General features: G+C 31.6%; 2 protein-coding genes across 7 annotated transcripts in view; both read right to left on the bottom strand.

The window, feature by feature from the left end:
* The window catches only part of LOC114272435 (uncharacterized), a 313,860-nt gene that overhangs the window by 200,293 nt on the left and 89,063 nt on the right, over positions 1-24,504 (bottom strand). The window lies entirely within an intron of this gene.
* On the bottom strand, positions 9,794-20,022 carry LOC114293567 (LEAF RUST 10 DISEASE-RESISTANCE LOCUS RECEPTOR-LIKE PROTEIN KINASE-like 2.1). 2 transcript variants are annotated; one of them, XM_082882110.1, is made up of 6 exons: positions 18,956-20,022; positions 14,308-14,331; positions 12,944-12,967; positions 12,152-12,217; positions 12,030-12,062; positions 9,794-11,078 (listed from the first exon to the last, which is right to left on the bottom strand). In XM_082882110.1, the coding sequence occupies exons 1-6, from the start codon at positions 19,980-19,982 to the stop codon at positions 9,937-9,939; spliced, it is 2,316 nt and encodes a 771-aa protein (XP_082738236.1). In that variant the 5' UTR covers positions 19,983-20,022; the 3' UTR covers positions 9,794-9,936. The 2 variants fall into 2 exon arrangements, with proteins under 2 accessions (XP_082738236.1, XP_082738237.1); XM_082882111.1 differs by lacking the exon at positions 14,308-14,331.

Here is a 24,504-nt window from a genome sequence, read left to right as displayed (position 1 = left end):
GGAGAGTAAGTTTATGCAAAATATTGTTTAATTAGCTAAAATTGTTTAATTTGCACCGATTCACCTGCTAATTGTGAGTTGATTTGATATTAATTTCAAATTTATAATCCGTCTATGAAATCGTCCCCTTTTACTAGGGGTGTCTGCGATGTAGTTTGGTCGGTTTGAGAATAAAATTATAAATCAAACCGTGAATGGCAGATCGGCAAATAATCAAATCATGGTTTGGATAGTCTGGAGCGTTTTCAATTTGCTAGTTTATTGAAGAATATTCTTAGACAATTATCAACTATTTGCATAATATATAACACTAAATTGCATAATACATTTCATATACATAATACAAACTAATTTTTCATAAATATAACTACTAATTTGCAACAAATTTCACATTAATCTCTCTCACACTCATTTTTATTTTGATATTTCATTAGAGATTAAAAAAATGTATGCATTAACTATAACGGAGTGGTTTTGAAGGCAAATATAAATTTCAAAATTTAATCCGCGGTTAGTAGATGAATCGATGAGGATTGGGCAGTTTTAGCAGATTGGATAGTATTTTGCACAACCCTACCCTACCCTCAGCCATAGTTAATACATATTTATTTATTTCCAATGAAATATAAAATTAAAAATAAATGTGAGTGATATTTGAGATGTAGAATTTGTTGCAAAGTAGTGTTATATGTATATAAAATATTATGCAAAATAGTGTTATACATTATATGCATTATTTTTAAATTAACTAACAAGTTAAAACTGTCTAAATCGCGGTTTGATTACCGATAATAAATTTGTCACCACCCACAATTTGGTTATAATTTTATTGTCAAATTATACCACACTACACCTCAGAGAGTATTGCTATAATTTTGGACCTTTTTTGAACTCACTAGTGTTGTTTTGAGAATTTAAGGTTGCGTTTGGTTGTGTTTTGTAATTATGATTTGAGAGTATGAGTTGTATTTTGAGTTTATGGGGTTTGGAATTATGATTTGAGTGTAGAAAATTTGTTTGGTAAAGAGTTTTGATTTGAGTGGGGAATTGTTGATGTGACATTTGATATTTGATACAAAAATTTACAACTCATAACTAAACATACAACTCAAAATTATTTTAAAGCACATAAAATATTTAGAAAATGTTTTTTTCGATTATATAAAAATTAACATACAAATTGCAACAAAAAAAAATCACTATTCCGGTCAACCGGCCGGACGACCCGTCAGGCAAAATTTTCAAAAAAAAAATTTCTGAAAACAGCGGCTGAGACAGAGCACTCTGCAGAGTTTTCGAAAGGTGATTACAAAACACCTACCAAACATCATACGTGAGTGATGCTGCTAAATCATGATTTCAGAACATAACCAAACACAGCCTAAATCATTCTTCTCTTAAATATTTGAGTATAGGTTATTATTGAAAAAAATCATATTAGTAGATTGATTAGGATGGAATAGTTAAAACTTTAATTCCACAATAATTTACACTTTTGAAACTAAAAAAAAAAAAATTCATTTAAATAAATTTATTTTTTATTTTTCATTTTTCATTATCCTAAAAACTAAAAAATAAAGATTTTTTTTTTTAAAAAAAATATTCTAAAGCATTAGTAGCGTTGGAGAGTCGAGTATGGACACAGTGCAAAAAGAAGAAAAAAAAGTAAAAGCAACTAATTACAGTAGTATTAAGAACTAAGTAAAAAATAATTAGCTGTTCAAACAGATTTGAGATAGAGAGTCGGAAGCTGACTTACAAGTCAACTACCTAAGCAAAGCAAGACCACTTGTAGACACCCAATTTTTAACCACCCTTAAGACTTGGGCACCTCAGGTTGATCACTCGATGATGAAATGTTACGCTTTGTATGCTCAAGTTTCTCAGCAAAAGCTTCCGTTTTCCAAACTTTAGAGCCTGGAATTGTGCAAATCTTTGCACCAAACCTGTCTTGGTTTCCAAAAACTTGTTTGTTTCATACCTAAACCATACCTGACCATCCAAAGGCCTGCAAGCCAACAGATGGCTGGCAGGTCAAAATTTAGTGGTCGGTCGTCCACTTTATGGCCGGCCGACCATGTTTTTTGGCTAGCATATATTTTGTTGTCAGCTGTTGCCAGCTGTCCCCCCATGTGCATGCACCACACCAGCTGTCTCTATATGGATATTTCCGATTGAGGTTCATATTTCCCTATATATACATAACCACCTTTCTTGAAAATAAGGTTAGAAAAATTCCCTTAAGGACCAAAACTTGCATAGAACTCTCTCTCCACACTTCCTAAACCAAAAATTTGGTTCTTCTTGCTAAGGTTCTTGAGCTCAAATCTCAGCCCTTGAGAGTGAATACCATGTGGTTTGTGAACAAAGGAGTTACTTCTCTTCAAGAAGTATAACTTTGATTATCTTTACACTACTTCTTCCTTCTCTTTTCTGGTTGTTTCTGAACTGTTTTTGGATTGTTTTTTATGGGCTAAAACTTGTGGTTTAAGGCCATTAAAGGTAAAGAGGTTAACCACCCTTCTTTGAACCTTGCTTCCTAGGCTTTCACCCTTGTAGTTTGCATCTCTTCATCAATTTTTTTTTTGAGCTTTTCACCACTAAATTTCAGAGGTTTTCGGAAGCTAAAAATGTAGTTTTAAATTCCCAAAAATTGAGGGGTTAGCCACCCCTCTTTATGCTTGTTTACTAGTTTAAATTCTCCATTATTGTAGCTTACTCTTTTAGCTTCTTTAACTTCAATTCCAGCACTGTTTTAGCCTATTTTAGGAATTTTTTTATGTGTTTGTTCCATTCATGCTTTGTTTGATAGGCTTGTAATGTAATGGTCCTCATAGGTTTGGTGTTTTAGGCATTAGACACCGACCTAGTTGAGTTAATAGTATTTATCTCAAGCTTTACATACTTGTGTTCACCTCTAATCATCTCTGTACCTCCCTCATTTCTTGGCTTTTCATTGCCTTGAAAATTGTCTCAACCAATTGGTTGTTTAAAGCCTGAGATAGAGATCGTTGTGCTCAATGGTTTAATCTCCTCGGAGGTTCATTACCAACGGCATGATATCTCTCTCATGCCCAAAATAACCCTTTGTTTGATACTTCTTTCCATTAGTGGACTTAATCTTCATTATTGAACTTAATTGACTAATGAATGGAAGGTAATTTAAAAGAGGTATTAAAATTGGGCTAAAATAGAACAAGATAATAATATTAACCTAGGTTCAATCGGACGTTAATTGAAACTCTTGAATCTTAAGTCATTTCATACTTATTAGTGATGAAATGGTTCGAGTTTCATTGTCAACCACATTCCCTTGATCAATATCATCATGATAGGGATGGGTTTTTGTTGGTCTTTGCTTTCCATTTATTAAACTTTGTCCCATCAACTCCTTGATTATCACGCGATAATCTTGCATATTGATGGTTTGTGAATCGATTCTACCCCTCCTTTGACCTGCCAAATGATAAGGAGAGGCAGAATGGGCAAACACCTCTTGAAAGCACTCTGTCTCTTTTCTGTTGCATCAAGGCAGACCCTTAAAACAGTAGCTGGCCGGCCACCAATCAGCCGACTGACCACTTATTTTAGACCAGCAGTGTCCCTTTTTGGCAGAACAGAGCAGAGGATAAGGTAAAAACAATGCATTTTTTCTAACTACAAAACAGAAGTATTTTGGCAGCCAAACAGAGAGCATTGTCAAGTGGAGATCCGTGTGCATGCATGAGTCATTCCTCACTGCTTAGGGCCTGTTAAAATTATGTTCACTAGTATTGTATTGTAATTAATTAACTAGTTAGAATAGTATTTCAAAGAGGTATTAAAATTGGGCTAAAATGGAACAAGATAATAATATCAACCTAGGTTCAATCGGACGTTAATTGAACCTCTTGAATCTTGAGTCATTTCATACTTGTTAGTGATGAAATGGTTCAAGTTTCATAATCAACCACATTCCCTTGATCAATATCATCATGATAGGGAGGGGTTTTTATTGGTCTTTGCTTTCCATTTATTAAACTTTGTCCCATTGACTCCTTGATCATCACGTAATAATCTTGCGTATTGATGGTTTGTGAATCGATTCTACCCCTCATTTGGCCTGCCAAATAATAAGAAGAGGCAGAATGGGCAAACACCTCTTGAAAGCACTTTGTTTGCACTTTGTGTCTTTTCTGTTGTAGCAAGGCAGACCCTTAAAATAGTGGTCGGCCGACCACTTATTTTAGACCAGCAGTGTCCCTTTTTGGCAGAACAAAGTAGAGGATGAGGTAAAAACAGTGCATTTTTTTTTACTGCAAAACAGAAATATTTTGGCAACCAAACAGAGAGCATTTTCAAGTGGAGATCCACGTGCATACATGAGTCATTCCTCGCTTCTCGGGGCCTATTAAAATTGTGCTCACCAGTAGTGTATTGCAATTAATTAGCTAATTAGAATAGCATTTCAAAGAGGTATTAAAATTGGGCTAAAATGGAACAAGATAATAATATCAACCTAGGTTCAATCGGACGTTAATTGAACCTCTTGAATCTTGAGTCATTTCATACTTGTCAGTGATGAAATGGTTCAAGTTTCATAGTCAACCACATTCCCTTGATCAATATCATCATGATGGGGAGAGGTTTTTGTTGGTCTTTGCTTTCCATTTATTAAACTTTGTCCTATCAACTCCTTGATCATCACGCGATAATCTTACGTATTGATGGTTTGTGAATCGATTCTACCTCTCATTTGACCTGCCAAACGATAAGGAGAGACAGAATGGGCAAACACCTCTTAAAGCACCTTGTTTGCACTCTGTCTCTTTTCTGTTGCAACAAGGCAGACCCTTAAAATAGTGGCCGACCGACCATCTTCTCTTGGCCGGCCAACCACTTATTTTAGACCAGCAATGTCCCTTCTTGGTGGAACAGAGCAGAGAATGAGGTAAAAACAGTGCATTTTTTCTTACTGCAAAATAGAAGTATTTTGGCAACCAAACAGAGAGCATTTTCAAGTAGAGATCTGTGTGCATACATGAGTCATTCCTCGCTTCTCGGGGCCTGTTAAAATTGTGTTCACTAGTAGTGTATTGCAATTAATTAGCTAGTTAGAATAGCAACTTAATTTGTGTTGTAAATAGCTAGTTCAGTTTTATGTTGCACTTAATTAATTAGTTAGAATAGTTAGTTCATTTTGCTTTGTAATTAATTCATTAGATTAATTAGATAGCTATTTATCTTTGTGTTGTAATAATTAGCTAGTGTATTTAATTTATTTCATTTGATTTGTAATAGCTAGTTAATTAGCTTAAATTAGCTAGGACATTATTCGGACCCTCTTGCACGAGAGCAAATGTAATAATGTGTGTATGTCATCCAACCCCCATTTCTTTCTCCTTTTTATTTATGCGCTTATGATGGATAACATAATACATCATATTTCGTTTAGCATTTTCCATGCCTTGCATCCATGTATTTTGCATGCATAAAAGTTTGGCTCATCATTCTAACTCACATTGTTATTTATTACTTCTTTGAATACGTGCTTAAACCGTATGCTCAAATTGATTTACATGTCATGTTAGTAGCCGGGCCTGTTAATTGCATATTGAATGCGTTGCATTAGCCATTGCATTATTAGGATCATGCATTTTTTCTAAGTATTTTATTTCTTTTGGCTTGCCTTGGAGTACTAGGTGAGCATTTATTACTTTAGCATATTGCATGCGTACGATTGTTGTCATATTAAGCATGTTTTCCATAAGGCTATTTGCTTAAATGATATAATTGCTTGAATACCGGTGGATGAAGGCTAATTTCTAAAATTGGGATGAATTGATTAATGTACATACAAACTCACATTTTTCAAGTGGCGCGTATTCAAACCAGTTTTCAAACAAAACATGAAATCAAAATGTTCCAACTTTCACAAAATTAGTCTATACTTGTATGCATCACATAGTAAATCAGCTAATACTCGGAACAAGAGCATATAATGTAAATAAGAATCACATCATGATTAGTAGAGGCCGACCTTTGATCGGGCGAGTAGGGTGCTCAATTCATGACCTTTCCCTCTCATACCTAAGTTCCCGAGCCGAGACACTTTGGTGATGACGAATAGGTGGCCTTTGGCACGAGTCTCGGGTTTCCTAAATTTTCCAAAAATATTTAGGTGGCGACTCTATAATTTGGCAAAGCAGTCCATTTTTGACATTTTGATTCAAAATCAATTTTCTAAAAGAATTGCCGGATTTGGACTCATTTGTATTTATCTATTTTACATTGCACTTGTGAAATCAGATTCAGAACCATAAGAGTTCGAACTATAGGACTATCGTATCTGAAAGGAGCACGAAAAGCAAGCTACACTACTAAATCTGTACAAATTTCCAAGGATTAATGAGGTTAAAAAGAAAAAAATGTAACTAAATATTTTCCTAGTTATCATCATCCTATAAAATGCTGATCTTTTAAAAGATTTTTTTATGGAAAATTCATCTTTATTTTTATAACAACCTTCATTCTTGTCTTAATCGTGCTCATATGAATTTACATGATGTTGTCTTGATTAGGCTTGCATCTGCAGACTTTGATTTGTTTTGCTTAAGTGAAGGTTCCTGTCTGGTTTTGTGCTATTATGTTTTTGCCTAAGTGTTATTTGCATGCTTTGTTCCTTGTTCTGTGTGTTGCACCTAGGCCATCTATCTTTGCTACCTCACACCTATGTCACATCTTTGAACCTCCTACACCTAGGCCGTTGTGCGTCAACACCTAGGACCATCTTGGACCCACCTTGGTTGACCTACACCGTCACCCCTGGCATATTGGTTGAGATGTACATCATCTAAGCCAAGGTGTGCATCACCTAGGCTGAAATGTGTATCATCTAGGCCGAGATGTTTATCATCTAGGTATCCAACATCTTTAATCCTTGAACCTTGCAGCCTTGTTGTGCACCTTAGCCAACACCTAGCAATCTTGTCCCTGGACTGGTACAATCTAGGCCGAGGTGTAGCACATCTAGGCCAAGGTGTGGCACACCTAGGTCAAGTGTTATCCTTTTCGAGCTGAGGTCAGAGAGACCTTACTTGTCCGAAGCCTATGTCTTGATTCGGGATCATTGCCTTGTCAAAGTGCATATGCCACCTTACTTGTTATACACACTTTGTCATACCCTTGTCTTTTCATTCTAGCATCTTTTTTAGGAGATTTGATCAGATAGTGCCACGTGTCCCAGAAGTGGGTATTAGCTAGCTAGCAATGAGGAACCCATATCATTTTCCATATCTTTGCCTTGTAGAGAGAGAAGCTCTAGGAGGAAGAAGAAGGAGTTCTTAGAGTGAGAACTAGATTTCCAAGCTTGATCTTCATACCTTGAACCATTGGATTTGTGTTTTGAGATTAGATTCTTGATCCACTCTTGTTGTCCTTTATGTTAATCTGATCATATTGCATGATCCAGCATGATTCATAAGTCATGCATTGATTCAAAGTTTTGTTTTAGAAAGAGAAAGTGATGTTCGTGTGTTCTTGAAAGAAAACATGTTTTGATCCAAAAGTTTGTATCAAGTTCCATGTTTTTGTGTTTGTTTTCATGAAACCTCCAAGTATGGGTGCCTAGGTCCATGTTTTTGCACTCCTATCATGAAATCTCAAATTTTGATTAAGAAGTTATGATTTTAGCATTTATGTTCTTCATGTTCATCAAGAGGAAACCCAGATTTCCAGAATTCACTTTTCCCTAGGTGTGGTCACCGAGACCTACTCTTGTCCAGACCTCACACCTAGGCCAAGTATTGCATCTTACCTTGGCCTACCTTGCATGATCACTTGCACCTTGGTCTACTTTGCATGAACACCTAGGCCAACCACTACACACCTAAGCCGACTATGGAACACCCTTGCCGGCACCTTGTAACATCTCGGCAGGCAACCGCACACCTAGGCCAAGGAGACTATACCTTGGGCAAGAGGTGTGGAACCTCGGCCAAGACCTCCTGAGTTCACCCAGCTAGGCCATTTCAGTCCAGCTCATCTCTGTGCATTCATTCTGAGACCTGGTTTGTACCCAGCATGCTTTTCCAAGAAGCAAACATGGATTTGACTCCCAGCTCATGTTTTACTCTATTTGACTTGATTTTGGAAAGAAATGCCGAGATCTTTCTTACTCATTTGAAGCTTGTTTTAAGAGTGCATTACATGCCCATCTTTGAACATCTCTTCTTGTCTTCTTGAAATGCATTCAGTAGACTTTTCCATGTACTTGTAGGTCTTGGATCCTTGCCTTAAGCCCTACATCCGAAAAGCTATTGTGAGTTATATTTTTAACAAAGCTATGATATAATGTTTTGATAAAAGCTTTGCTTTGTTTTGGAAAAGTATTTGATCAAGTATGAATGATTGTCCATTAGCTTTTGTATCAAATATTATCTTTGTTTTGATGACATTCTTAGAAGGTCCTTTTGTGCTAGGGGACGTTAATACAAGTAGCACCCACGTTTGAGATATCTCCTTTGCCACTGACGGTCATGAACGGGTGGGTTTGTCTAATCGATTCTAGGTCGGCCACCGACAGTCATGAACGGGTGTGCTTTTGATTCCGGCTCGGTTATTCCTTTGTTTTGTTAGGAATGTCATCCTTTGTATTATGTAGATGTTATTAAACATCCCAAGAAGTTTTGAAAGACTTTTATTGATGAACTTGGTTCATCCCATGATTTGTTACAAGCTATGATATGTATCGTTTTGATAAAGATCTCGAATATCATTCATTCAAACCTTTATTACTTATATCATTCACTAAGTTTTCAACTCACCCCTCTCCCTTATATATATATATATATATGTGTAGGTGATGATCAAGAAGGCGATGTCACCTAAGCTTTGTGGATGACATGTTTTGTTTCATGTTTTGTAGCATCTTGAAGATTATACTTCTTAGCTTTATAGTTCATTTTTTTGTATGTTTCGGCTTGAGAAGCATTTTGATCAAGATGTAAGATGTATTTTATTTTATTTTGTATTCAAGTTGTAAAACCATGCTAAGTTATATGTCATTTCATCTGATCTATGCACAACTCTTATTGACTACTTAGATTTAAATTTGCTTTCGCAAATGCAAGCCTCATATGTATACTCTATTTGTGTGAATCTTTGTAAGTTTGCCTTTGGTAATCTCGGATTAATGGCCATCATGGCATCATTCTATTAGGGGCGGAATGGGGCCATGACAATTTTTTCCAACTTACTTTTTTGGTTTAAGGTGAAAGCTTTTGTTTGTCTTATATTTTTACTACACATTCAAAATTACTGTAGAAGGCTTTTTATAGAAGTGGATGGTTAAAGTTGAAAATCACAGTAAAAAGCCAAATCATGCTTCACCTAGGCCCATGTAGAGGTCTAATCCAAAGTTTTAGAGGTATATCATATATGTTATATTTTTTGTTAGGGTTTTTATTGTAGACTGGTTAAGTTAAGATGTTCAAAGTTCTATAATTTTTATTCTATGTAGTGGATTTGATCTCCTTCCCTCTATGAACATAACCATATTGCCGAATCACATTTAAATTATAATTTGTGTATTTAATTTATTTCTCTTTATTGTAAATGCCATAACTTAGAATTAAAATTTTTAGGTGTTATTGTACAGTGTCAAAGCAATATTTCTAAACAATGACAAATGAATCCAAATTAAACAAAAATTTATACTTGCATAGCTCCAATCAAGCTAGTTTTAACTAGGAAAATCTTTCAAGAAAAATTGAAATGCAATCCAAAGGAAGCTATCTAATAACGAAATACTAAGTTTTCGTACAAAAATTTAATCTAATTATGCATATATAGTTTCCCCATCATATGTTTAATAAGGCTACCTCAATAACACATAAGCAATAGAGGATGCCAACAATTATAATTTCCTTAAATATGACGCATTTGATATGAAACCATTTAAGGTTCACTTACATTCAAAGTGATGGAATTTATGCATTCACTTGATGGCATAGGCGAATCTGTAGGATTTGTGTCAATTTTATGATCTTCTGTTGGCATCTCTTGTGGGCATAGAAAAGGTTTGGGAGGCATCTGCAATTGTTCAACATTCCCTTCAAGCATTTCTACAACTTTGTTCATTGAAGGACGGTCACTAGGCTTCATTTGTATGCACCACAAAGCCACTATTATCATCTTCTTCACCATCACCCCTTCGTCCTCATTGGTCTCTCCCATTTCTATGTCCCTTCCTTCTTTGAATTGATCATAAATCCAAGAAGGAAAGTAAATTTGGCTTGTATGATCAGCAAAGACATTCAAATTCCTCATCCTACCAGTCATTTCCATCAACAACATTCCAAAACTGTAAACATCAGCTTCATATGAAACGCCTCCAATGTTTTTGTAGAATAACTCTGGAGCCATATAACCCATTGTCCCCCTTGCTGCAATCAAAGTCACAATGCTATCATCAGTTGAATACAATTTTGCAAGCCCAAAGTCGGAAACTTTTGGAGTGAAATTCTCATCAAGAAGAATGTTGTGAGGCTTGATATCAAAATGCAAAATTTGCATGTCACAACCCCGATGTAAATATTCAATCCCGCGAGCCACTCCTAGAGAAATCTCATACATTTGCTTACAACTCAATGGTATATATCCTTCTTGAGAAAATATATACTTTTCCAGAGACCCATTTGGCATGAAGTCATATATAAGAGCTCGCTTAGATCTCTCTGCACAATATCCAATTAGCTGAACCACATTAACATGATGAATCCTTCCTATGGTAGCAACTTCATTAATAAATTCTTGTCCATTGGCTTTGGGCTTGCCCAATACTTTTATCGCTACAAGATGACCACTTCTAAGCTTTCCTTTGTAGACAGAACCATAGCCCCCTTCTCCCAACTTGTTCTTGAAACCTTTGGCCATCTTTTTAATGTCTAAGTAAGAGTAGCTAATTGGCATGAGGTGATTTTGACTTCGCAAATAACCTTCAATGTTATCGAACATCGATAAATGTCTTCTCTTAAACTTACGGATTAAAAATGCAAAAGCACATAAGCCAAATAGAATTCTTGCCAAAAGAATTCCTCCTGTATATAAAAATCACAAGATGACAAATTAAAAATCATTCTTTTGTCTTGCCATTGTTAGAATTTGGAAGTATTTAACTTAGTGGTGGACAAATATCGGGTCAGGTTCAAACTCAATCAAGTTTAAGTTAAGAAATGTATAGAAAACTCTTGAGCCCAAGTCAAACCTAGTCTGACTTCGGGGGCCTAGAAGTCTCATCCAAAATCCAACCCTAAAATAGTATTACAATCCCAAGCCCACCAAACAAGCCCATAGATTAAATTAAAACTAATATTATAAAACTCAGATTTAGTAATTTTATATCCACAAAAACTAAATATCAAGCCATATATATCCTAGGTGTAAATTTAGATAAATAAATTTTCTGTAAGTATATACATATTAATAGGTAATATTATGGTAAAAAGGTGTGTACTCTAAACAAGTTATAACATTTGTGGATTTAATATCTACAAATGTCATAACTCAATTCTATGGTTGTTATAATTAAAAAAAAAAAAAATTATAACCAAACAAAATATAAGATATAACTAAAAAGTTTTTAGATCATAACCAAAATAATATTATAATTAATATTATAATGAGCCATAACTAACATCACAATATGTATAAACAAGTTATATAATTAAGTCATAATTAATACCATAATAGGTCATAATCAAATATTATAATTGTTGTAATTACGGGACATATGGTAACAAGTTCTCATTATATATAACATTTCTCATTATATATGTTAGTCAAATCAGGTCACAAGAAACATTCCTAAATCAACCCGTTTAATAGGCAGGCTTAAAAAGTCATCCTAACCCAACTTTGTGAGCTTAAATATCAATCTTAAGTCTTGAAAAAACAAGCTTGACTGCCCATTAGGTCGTGCCCAACCCTATCCCACCTTAAAATCAATTGACAAAAACTACTTTTTCCTGTTAAAAAGGGGAGTGATTTACCTATGACTTTGAGCTCGTAACCCCAATTAAGATCTATAAGAAAAATTAAACAAAAATCAGCCGACATGCATAAAAATTACAAATAAATTAAACTAAAATCCAGAAACGAAAAAGGAACTCACATTGACAATCCTGAGGATTCCTCCTTGGAACTTGAACTTGAACTTGAAAGACACACCGCCTTAAAACTAACCATAATGAAATATTCAATTAGTCTTAATTATCAAAGTGATCAAAGGCGTCTTGATAGGAATGAGAAAAGCAACTGAATGAGATCCAACGATTTGAAAAATTGGTATGATAAAATTGCACCGCAACATATAAGAGTTTTAGGAATTAATAATTTTGATCCTTAAAAGTAAAAATCTTATTGCAAAAGATAATAATTCCTGTTATCGAAAGAATAATTGTTAAAATGTTGTTCTAAAAAGTCAAAAACAAAGTTTTTAGTGATAAATTTTTGAAAATGAATAACGAGCTTTTATTGTTTTATTCCAAACAACTTTTGAATTAAATAGTATGTGATTGCTCACTACAATAAATTAAGATTTTAAATATTAAAATATAAAGATAAAAGTACTTGTTAGGGAAGAAATATTTTTATTGTTAGAAGCGTCATTATTATATTTTTAATGACAAAATTAGAACATTAGTATTATCATTTTACGACCAAAATTTGCCTCTATATTTTTTTTTGGAATCAAATTATTTTGTCACTAAAACGCATTTATTAGCAACATTTATAAATTATTTGTCACTAAAAGTCATGTTTTCGACTTTTCAAAACATCTTTTTAATGACTATTATCACAACGACATGAATTGATCCCTAAATATTTTTTACAACAAAAATTTCACTCTTATAGATTGTAATGACTTTGAAACAAATATGAATGGAGAAGGGAGAATACATACAGTCGTAGTCATTACTCAACTGATCTGCATTTTTTGAAAGAAATAAACAGTGTTAGAGACCAAAGCATTACTATTCCGTAGTCTTATCAATTCTATCTATTTTCAATGCAGTGTTGAGACATAATGTGATAGATTAAAAGTGATATAAACAAATGACAAATTTAACATTATTCATGTTTGATCATTGAAATGAAATGATTATTTTATTAAAATTTTATTTAAGGGGTGAAAAACAGAACATGAGTCCCCATCAAGAAAAGAAAAAGAAAAAGAGAAAATAGAGTTTAAACTTGTGAAAATTAACTACTAAGAGATAAAAGGTCAATCACAAAGCCTGATTTCTCCTTTAATTTAGCAAACTAGTGTTCCATTTGGCTTCTTGTTTTTCAATTTGTACAATAAGAATTGTTTACTTTCAAAATGATCCCGCGGATTAACTGCATACCATATTTTTTTTATCTAAAAAAACAATCCCCAACGTATATTCCAAGGTAATTACACTCTCATAGTTTCACTTTGTTTTTGGGGCTGGACTATCCTTCTGTCCAGATACTATTTGGGCTCGTGAGACCTACCATAGGTTTTATTTGGATAATTTAAATTATTCATTTTTTAATATCTTTCATGTATATCATCTACCAAAAAAAAAAAAAAAATTCAGTCCAATAATCCTAACTTGTTTAATTTATTGTGTTTGTCACTAAAAAAAATGTATATATATAATTAAAAAAAAATAGATAGTCTATTTCAAAAAATATACTTATCCTCTGTTTTTTGGAGACATTTCAATAAATTGAACAAATTGTAATTATTAGATTGCTCTTTTTTTTTTGTGAATAATATATATGAAGAATTCTACAAAATAAATGATTCAGATTATCGAAATAAAACTCGGGATGAGCCTCATGAACTCGAACAACACTCTCCAGCCCAGAGATTTTGGAGTGCAAACAATTGTTTCCCTTGTTTTTTAAATACCTTCTAATTACATTGATTAAGTATTAGATTTCTAACTCTTGTTTTAATGCCGTTGTGCGAAAGAAAGCACTCTTGTTTTAATGTGTTTCTATGTCACCGACTATTTTAAATAAGTAAAAAATAAAACATAAGAATAAAAGGCAAAGGGTGAAAATGATAATTTGCACTATAAATTTTTAAAACAATTCTAGAATGATCAAATCAAGCAAGTCAAATTTAAGTTTCACACAGATTTGTGAAATAGTTGAGAAAATGAATCAGTATTACAGAGGTGGTGTCTGGCCCAAGGGAGCTTTTTGTGTTTTCTTCTAGACAAAATTTGAAATGAACGTTGTCAGATTGCTTAGAAATGAAACAGATATAGATGGAGGAGGGGGAATACTTACACTTCAAGTCATATTTCAACCCATCTGCAATTTTTGAAAGAATAAATAGTGTTAGAGATCAAAAACATTACTAGTCTCCTTGAAATACAAAGGATATTAATGTGAAAACGAGAACATGAGACTGATAGAAACTAGTCGAAATTAACTAGTTAAGCCCAAAGCCTGATTCCTCATTTAAATTTACAACCTTGTATTGTCTATCATTTCAAAATTATGTGTTCCATCTAGCTTCTTGTTTTTGAATTTGAACAAATAAACTATGCAGAACTTTGAATTTCTACAAACAAAGATACACCATGTGAAGGGGTAGAATACAAAATGGTCGGATCCAAACCTTGGGCCGGCCCAATCCACTAAAGCCCAAATCCAAGTGGGTTAGAAGAATATATGGGCAAGCCAATTGAGCCCAACTCTATGACCAATAGCCTACCTAAGTCCTCAAGCACTTGGGCCCAACTCGCAGTGGAAAGGTTAGCCCAGTCGTGATGCTGGGCTGGGCCAAGTTGCAAGACCGAAACTATGGACCGAACTAAAAGTGGGCCGAGCCCACACAGAGACATCCGAATAGACCGGGCCATCCCAACAGAAGCCTCGTCCAGGGCCGAACTGGGATACTTAGGCACCGAGCCAAAGGAGCCCCACAGAGAAACGTAGATGTTATGAGTATGAGCATGTGCAAGTTGCCACCTCAGCTGGTCCCCTACACCTAGAATCCCGAAAGCTGTTGAACCAGAAGAATGTGGCTTGTTATCAGTAGGACTACAATGAGTGTATGCATTCTATAATGACTACCAAATAGTCTCCCACCTTGGGCAATGCTAAAAGGACATTTGGCAGCACCTAAGCTCCATGAAACCATCTTGAAAAGCAAGGAAGGAACTCTATATATACTTCATTCAGTTCACATTGAAGGTAACTGAACTATTCCAAGCAAAACCACACATACATACAAACTCAACTCTATATACTTCTTCTCCGATCACTGATTCCCACACCGGAGGGATTATCCGGCCAACCCTGGCCGGGCAGCTCTAACGGTACTTCTTGTGGCAGGAACCTCAGTCCCTGGATAGTCCAACTGAGAGCGGAGCCCCAATCTACTTTCATATAGTGCGGAATCCGGTACGCACACCATGTGTATCTTTTGTATTTTTGCAAGGGTGATATCAGCTCATCAGTAATATGTAGAATAGAAAAACTCACTTTTCAAATGTAATTTCTTATTTCAGTATAATTCTACGCATATACATATAGTGAGGGTTTATGCATATATTATAAAAAAAATTGTACAACATGCACCCTAAAAAAGTATATATAACAAAGTTATATATATATATATATATATATATATATTGGAGGAGGCTAATCTCCTGCCTGCCCATTTCGATGCAGTTTTAGGCTTTTTAGCCCATTTCGATGCAGTTTTAGGCTTTTTGAGCCCATTTCGACTCCGCCTCGGTGTTACAAATCATTCAAAGCTTAGCATGTCGTAAGATTATTCATACAAAACATTAAGTTAATTGGATATTGATAATCATATTTGAATTATATTTATTTTTAAAAAATGAATGATTTATTATCAATTTCATATTTTTCTTCTATTTTTTTTTAAGAATAAATTTTATTTAAATATGTAGTTACTGATATTCGATTAATTTAATTTTTTACAAACATAATCTCCTAAAAAATTATTAAACTTTAAATGATTTGGATTACGAAGTTGGAGTCGAAATAGGCTAAAAAAACCCCAAAACTAATTAATGGACTGGAGGTGAGCCTTTTCCTTTTCCTTTTCCTTTTCCTTTTTTTTTTTTTTTTTTTTTTTTTTTTTTAAGTGATGAAAGTTATGGATGTTTGAGGTGTGTAATATGATACTTTGTGTTAAAATTATGAATAATGAAATTATAATGTATAACCTAAAATTATAAATAATGAAATTATGAAAAGTTATAGTTAACTTTTACGGTGAGAAAAGTTAGTATATTTTAGAGTCTATATTAAGAAATTTTGTCAAAAAAATTATGAAGTACATACCTATGCACCCCTTTTAGGGATGTAATATATATATATATATATATATTTGGGTTAAATTCATTTTACTCATTTATGGTTTGGGATTAGAGTACTTTACCTCTATATTATTCAAATATAGTGAGAAAGCCCAATGTAATTTTGAACTAAAATACTACCGTTAATTTTTTTCATCCAAACTAACAAAAGGTATATTACACACACTAATTTTTAGAGTGACTTTTGTTTTTTGAAAAATTATAATGAAATTAATACAACAAAAGGACAATTTGATCCCTATTTTCTCCAAACCTAAAATTAAATTAATATGTTAATTAGAATGAAATAAAATGTAATCAATAATTGATCTAAAATATAAAATATAATTAAATGTGTTTAAAATATAATTAAATAAAATATAAAAGGGCGAATTACACTAATGGTTCCTGTAGTTTGGAACTTGTGTGATTTTCCTCTATGACCTTTCAATTGTGATACATTTGATCCTAATTTTTGAATCTCATGGCAAATAAGGGCAATTAAAGACACTATTACTCTATTTCAAGGACAAATTTGTCAATTTGATAAAATATAAACTAGTTTGACAAAAATAAATGTCAAAAAATTATTTTTGAATTTTTTAAAATTATTTCTATACACCAAATATAAAATTATATAAAAATGATAAATCTTTTATATTTCAATTTTTTTACCAAATTAATTTTTAGTATGTATTTGGATGATGATCATGTAATGAGTAATTATTTTTGTTGATATTTTTGGATGGTTATCATATAATGAATAGTTATTAAACTTTTAATGTGTAATCGATAAGTTTAATATATGAAAAGTTTTTAGTTTTGAATTTTTTAATTTAATGGATTGGTTTAATAATGAAATCAAAATTATCACCATGTTTAACCTTTAAAAAAATAGAAACTAATTTAACGAAAATAAATATCAAAAAAAATTTATTTTAAATAATTATTTCTACCTTCTCAAAAGATAAAATTATATAAAAATTATGTGTTTTTAACTTTTTTTTCACCAATTTAATTTTTAGTTTCTTAAACAAAAATTCTATTTCTACCTTCTCAAACGATAAAATTATATAAAAATTATGTGTTTTTAAATTTTTTTTCAGCAATTTAATTTTTTGTTTCTTAAATTTTTTTTTCTGAAAATAGATTCTGAAAACCAAACAAAATAGAGCTTTATAACTAAGAAAATTCCAACATTATTTATTAAAATAAAAGGCTATTACATTTCAAACAACATATAAGTTAACCAACACAAAATAAATTGTATGATGACTTTACCCTTGAATTAGACCGTTTACAAAAGAAATATATTTGATTGTTCTTATTTGAAACAAGATTCAAAATTTATGGCTAAATGTATCACAATTGAAAAGTTATGAACTAAAGTGGCACAAACCCAAAACTATAGAGACTATTAGTGTAATTCGCCCAATATAAAATAAAAATAAAGAATAATTAAGAATTGATCTAAAATGTGATTAAATTAAAATTTGATTACCATGTTAGAAATTATAATAAATAATTAACAATTTAGGATTAATTGTGATATAAAATATAATTAAATTAAAATTAGATTAAAAAGTTAGCAATTACAATAAGTAGTTAAATATTTAGGATTAATTGTGATCTAAAATATAATTAAATTAAAATTAGAATAAAAATTTAAGAATTAAAATAAATAATTAAGAATTTATAATTAATTGTGATTCAATTGAATTAATACTAGACATTATAAATTATGTGTATGAGTAATGAGAGAGAAAGAAAATAACAAATAATATAAGATTTGAAAGTATTATAGCATTTCATATCTATGGTTAACGGTATTAACGGTTGCAATTTAGTTCAAAATCACATGGGAACATATGACTATTTTTAAAAAATAAAAAGGTAAAGTGCTATTAAGCCATACCACATGGAGATAAAATGGATTCCTATATTTTTATTTGATAATGAAGCTTGTTATAAAAAATAAAAAGGTTAAATTCATTTTAACCCCCTCCTAGTTTGGGCCCGAGGCATTTTACCTTTTTATTGTTTAAATATAGTCAAAAAGTCCTCGCGTGATTTTGGATTAAAATACTATCATTAATTTTTTCATCCAAATTAACGAAAGGTGTATTACACATACTATTTTTTAGAGTGAGTTTGATTTTCTAAGAAAATAAAGTGAAATTAATATAATAGAAAGACAATTTTACCCCCTATTTTTTCCAAACCTAAAATTAGATTTATGTATTAATTAAAATAAAATATAATATAATTAAGAATTAATATAAAATATAAAATATAATTACATTAAATAATTAAGAATTTATAATTAATTGTAATTTAATTGGATTAATGTTAGACATTAAAAATTGAGAAAAATTAGGGATCATGAAAATTTTGTCATGAAAATGATCATGAAAAATTTATGATCCTTAGATTATCTTAATTAGTGTGTAGTGTTTTATTCTAAATGTAATTTAAAGATCACAAAATTTTTATGATTATTTTCATGAAAGATTTTTCATGATACATAGCAGTTTTGTTAAAAATTATGTGTATTGAAGGGGAGATAAAAAACTTTAAAAAAAAAGGTTGGAGTCACGCACCTAGAAAGGCCCAAATTCCGTATAGACGACCATTATCCTTTCGGCAAGCGCCGACGGTGGCATTTTGATCATAATTAGAGAAGCAACGCGCCTGACGTGTGCATTGTTGGTAGCTGTCGAAACGCCATTTAAGATCAAATCCATCAGCCAACGCGTTGTGGACCTCCAACAAGCTCGTCATGTTACGTAAACGACCATCTGGAAGCCGCAACCTTGTCGGAAAAAGCATGTCGACGCTGCATAAGTTTGCAACATCTGACCAATCAAGATAATGGTTTCCGACCAGAACGTACGAATGCTTTTTCGACGATGACGAACCTCTGACTCCTCCTTCTCGACCTCCTCCTCGTCCTCCGTTGTTTTCACAGAAAGCAGTACTAATATTACTAGTAGTGTCTATGTAGAGAGGAGATTTCACTGGTTTTTCACAACTCACTAACGCTACAAATGACTCTGAATCTGAATCAATACTGTAAAGTGTGGGAGATACTTCATTATCAATGTTGTGAGGAGTTAAAGAATGAAGAGGAAGATAAGAGCAATTATTCCTCTGTATCCCCACATCCACCACGCTGATAACTCGACTGCTGTAGTTGATCGCCTGGACGTAGTATTTACCAGAATACAAGTATAGTACTGTCCGATTGTTCTCGCACTCAAACTCGAAATTCTTGTCTCCACAATTATCAAGTGGGTTGAGTCGAAAGGGGAAACCGATGTTATCGATATCTCCACAAGAATTCTTGTGGAGGAGTTGCTGCTGATTTTGATTATTAGTGTCGCAATTCACACAAAAAAGAACGTGAACATGAACAACAATAAGGGTAGCTATGTAACCAGCACCCCTTCCCCTAAACATGATGGACACAGAGAGGTTTAACAAAGGAGACAAAACAATAAAATTTCCGTTGGCCGCGACAAGAGTAGAGACTTTACAAAATAAATTTTTGTTGGCCGCGACGAGAGTAGAGACTTTACAAAATACGTAGAGACAAGGCTTCCGGTACAAGTAGCCACTTTGGTTCATAACACCGTTTGTCTCCTAATTGACATTAAAATTAAGGAGTGTTTTGAGAAAATAATTAAAAGTTGATTTTTTTAATTTTTTTAATCTTTTTGTACTATTTTATATGAGAAATGATGTGATTTAAAATATATTAAAAATTATCTTTTAACTTTTAACCATGTTTCTAAAAGGGGCCTAAGGAAAAAAAGTAAATTTCTCATGCCCCCTCTGCCGTTTTCTCACTTTATTTCTTAAAATTTATTTTTTTTCTTTCTGTGACCCTTCGTATTTTAAATTTCTCTCAATTTATTCTTAAAATTAAACAAAAAAAAAACATTAACGTAACATAAAAATATTTTATTATATATAAATCACATCTATAACATAAACTTAAGATCTAATATAATAATATATATTTTATATTATGTGACAGTTATTATGACATTTTCTATTTAATTTTAAATACCAATTAACTTTAGAAACAAATTGGGAAAACTTGAAACATAAAGGGTCCAAGTAGAAAAAAATAAAATTTAAGGTCCTATTTTATTTTCAGAGGTGGGGCTGCTTTGAGACTGGACTATTAGTATGTTCGGGTTGTTAATATCATGTTTGTTTTCAAAGTGAAGTCTGAGATTGGTAGTCCCTTTGGACTAGCATCGGCCTTGAAGGAGGGGATTAACAAAGGCCTCCAAGGATTGGATTTCAAAACTTACAGCATTGTTTGGTAAGTTGGTTTATGGCTAAAATAGTCACAAAAGATAATATAGGCTATTTTAGTCACAACAAATAAAATATCACATCCAATCCATAATCATTATACTATTCTCTCATAAAAAAAATCAAAAAGGCAACCCACTTCCCAAATGGAGGTTAAGGAGATTAGTTTGGACAAAAAGCCCATGTTGTACGTTGTGCATTTTTTTTTTATTTTTTTGCATTACGTCAATTTTTCTTTATATATATATATATATATATATTAAATAATACAATACAAAAAAAATCATAAAATATAATTTTTAATATTAAAATATATCAAAAATATCAAAGGATATTTATGGTATTTCATATAGTTAATCCTCTCACTAAAATATATCACAAACAAACACAATTTTTTTTTAATCGCTTCACTAATAATCCTTACACTAACAATCATCACAATAATCAGCTTGTTTGGTTTTGGTTTCCAAAAAAACAATTTTCAGAAGATTCTACTTTCTTTTTTTTCTTTTTTTGTTTTCAATGAATTTTTTTAATATTTTGAGCAATTTTTAAAATTTTTAGACACACCTAACATAAACACTTAAAAAATATAATATTTGTGAAATTTTTTTTTTTTAAAAATTCACTAAATACCAAAAAGAGGGAAAAAAACTACCAAAATTCTGTACATTTTTTTTGTATTTTTGTATATTTATTAATTTTTCAAAATATTTTTTTATAAATATTTTACTATTTAGATACATCTAAGTAAGGTGTATCTAAAAAAGTAAAAAAAAAAAATCCTTAAAATTTTAAAAATATTCACTAAAAATAACATTAAAAAAAACACGAAAAAAAAATAAATAAATAAAAACTCAATGTTTAGAAAATTGAATTCAAAAAACTGAAAGCAAACACAATAAATAATTCTACCTAACCTAACTCTGAAAATAAATGGGCATGAAGGGCTAAAGTGGGAAAATAGTCACACACAAAGTAATCAAATATAAAGATGACAAAATATAATTTACCCAAAGAAAAAACCCACTTTCTCCCTAATATGTTAGTGATATGATTAGTTAGTAATTAAAAAACATATGAGAGAGATTATTACTTTTAATAACTTAATGGTTTACTACATTATTTAGTTAAAAAAATAATTTTTTTGTTCCAAATAATAAGGAAAATGCCTCGTAGCTCGACTTTTAGAGGCTCGAAACGGCTCGAAATGGAGAAAGAGGGAGAGAAGAGAGGAAACAGAGGAGAAAGAGAGAGAGAAGAGAGGAGGAAGGGAAGAAGCAGAGGAGAAGCAGAGCCTCGCCACCGCCACCGCCGCCGCCGATCGTCGCAGCAGACCGTCGCCTCACCCAGCCCCGGTCGTCTGCCCAGCCCCGCCGACGTCACAGCACCACCGTCGTCTGCCAGCCCCGGTCGTCTGCCCAGCCTCCCCTCCTCCTCCAACCGATTTTTATGGCCCTCTCCCCTCCTCCTCCTCCTTCTCCTCCTCCTCCCTCTCCCTTCTCTTCTTCTCCCTTCTTCTTCTTCTTCTTCTTCTTCTTCTTCTTCTTCGTTCTGCAACAAAACCAGGGAAGAAAGAAAAAAAAAAAAAAAAACTCGACACCAAAACGACGTTGTTTTGGTGTCAAGCCAGATTTCGAGCCGTGTTATTCGAGCTACCAATCGGAACCGAAATAATAATGCTCACCAAACAAATCAATAATGTGACGATACCAAAACAGTATAGTTGTATCCCACAGTGTGGGTGTTTAGCAAGTTGGGTTTGGAGGATTTTTTGGTTAAAAATTACAAAAAGATAAAATAGATTAAATTAATTAATAAGATAAAATGTCACATCAAGTCTATAATCATTTTATTTTTTCTCTCACAAATATCATATCCAACTACAAAAAATCTAACCATTTTTTTAAATACAAAAAATTTTAACCTACTAAAATAGTCAAAAATAAAATAACCTACTAAAATAGCTAAGTTTCCAAACAATGCCAACATTAGTAGAAACCATAAATGGCAAGATTTGTTCGATTGTCTCCAATGATATAATGTTGAAATGGATAGTCAAAGTTAAATGAACAAAGTATACCAACAATTCTTATACTTTGTCATTTATGTTATTTTGATTCTTATAATTTTAATTATTTGATTTTGACATTAAATTAATAATTTTGTGTCAATTTAATTTAATTAATTACAATTATTACCATTTTTTTTATGAACATGTGCACATGAGCCGCACCTGGCATGGTTTTATAGACAAAATTATAAACTTGTTCATTTTAGTGAGTTAAAACTCAACCAATGCAGTGTCAAAAATCTTAATTAGACTATTTTGACACAAAATTTAAAATTATAAGTCAAATTTAAATTAATTACAATTGCAAAAATAAAATTAACACAAGAGGTAAAATGCAGGAATTACCCTTATAATTGTCCAAGTAACAAGTTAAATTTGATAATGTTATAATGTTAAAATGTCAAATTTTAATAGTGTTATTTTATTGGTGCACTAATTTTTATTTATTTTTATTTTTGAAATCAAGTCACAATGTCTTTCGCGAGCCTTAAAATAATAATAATAATAATAATAATAATAATTCTAAAACAACCGACCTTATAAAACCGCCTCTGGAATAAACAAAGGCTCTTTTTGGTTGTTTGGGATGTTCTAAATAGGTGTACTTTTTGACTTTTTATAAAAAGATGTGTAGAAAAGTAAAGATGAGATATTGATTGATGTGACTCAAAAAAGATAAAAAGGTAAAAAATATGAACTTATTTAGTCTTCCCAAACAAGGTCATAGTTTTAGGTTAAAATAGTTAATAAAAATAAAATAAGTTAGAATAGTTAAAAAGTTGATTTTTGGTTTTTTATCAAATTTTTTGACTTTTTTGAAAAATGATTTGAAAAGTTGATAAAAAGTTGTTTTTGGCTTTTTTGGTTAATATTTATTTAGGATGTCACATCACAATAAAATGACCAAATTACCCCGCCCAATTTAAAAAATTTACATGTTCATCCATGTATAACCCTAAACAATATAAAGAGTATAATTGTAATTTTCTGTGTAACTTTTTTTCACCTTGTCAAATGACTTCTTGCTAAAAAAAAGTCAATGTAGCTTTTTTAGCAAGAAGTTGCAAACGCAGCTTTTTATCAAGGTTGCGAAAAGACTACAAAATATCATATTTAAATTATAATTATTTTATTTTTTTCTCACAACTACTAAATCAATTACAAAAGAAAGCTAATTAACTTTCCAAATATAAATTTTTTAATCAAGTTAAAATACTAAAAAAAAATTAAGAAACTAACTAAAATAATGAACTTCCTAATTGAGTTCAAAAAAAAAAAAAAATCTTGAAAGAAAGTCAATAAAAATAACAACCTAACAAATATTTTGTGCACCCATCTAAAAAAAAAAAAGTGTGTTTGATTATAATTTTCTAAATTCAATTTTTTGAAAATTTAATTTTTAAATTTTTTTTTTAGTAAATATTTTAAATTTTAAGTAATTTTTTTTCTTACTTTTTTAGATGCACCTAAAAAGGAAAATATTTGTGAAAAATATTTTTAAAAATTAATAAATACAGAAAAATATGAAAAATATACTAAATTTTAATTTTTTTTGTATTTTTGGTATTTAGTAAATTTTCTAAGATTTTTTTACAAAAATTATACTTTTTAAGTATATTTATATTAGGTGTGTCTAAAAATTTTTTTAAAAAATTATTAAAATATTAAAAATTAATAAAAACAAAAAAAAATATGAAAAATAAAAAAATAGAATTTTTTAAAAAATATTTTCTGAAATTCAAAATCAAG

This window comes from Camellia sinensis, chromosome 8 (genome assembly GCF_055761805.1).
Source record: "Camellia sinensis isolate YWXY chromosome 8, ASM5576180v1, whole genome shotgun sequence".
Lineage (NCBI taxonomy): Eukaryota > Viridiplantae > Streptophyta > Magnoliopsida > Ericales > Theaceae > Camellia > Camellia sinensis.
The sequence above is the reverse complement of the archived record's forward strand: the minus strand, read 5'-3'. Positions and strand labels throughout refer to the sequence as shown.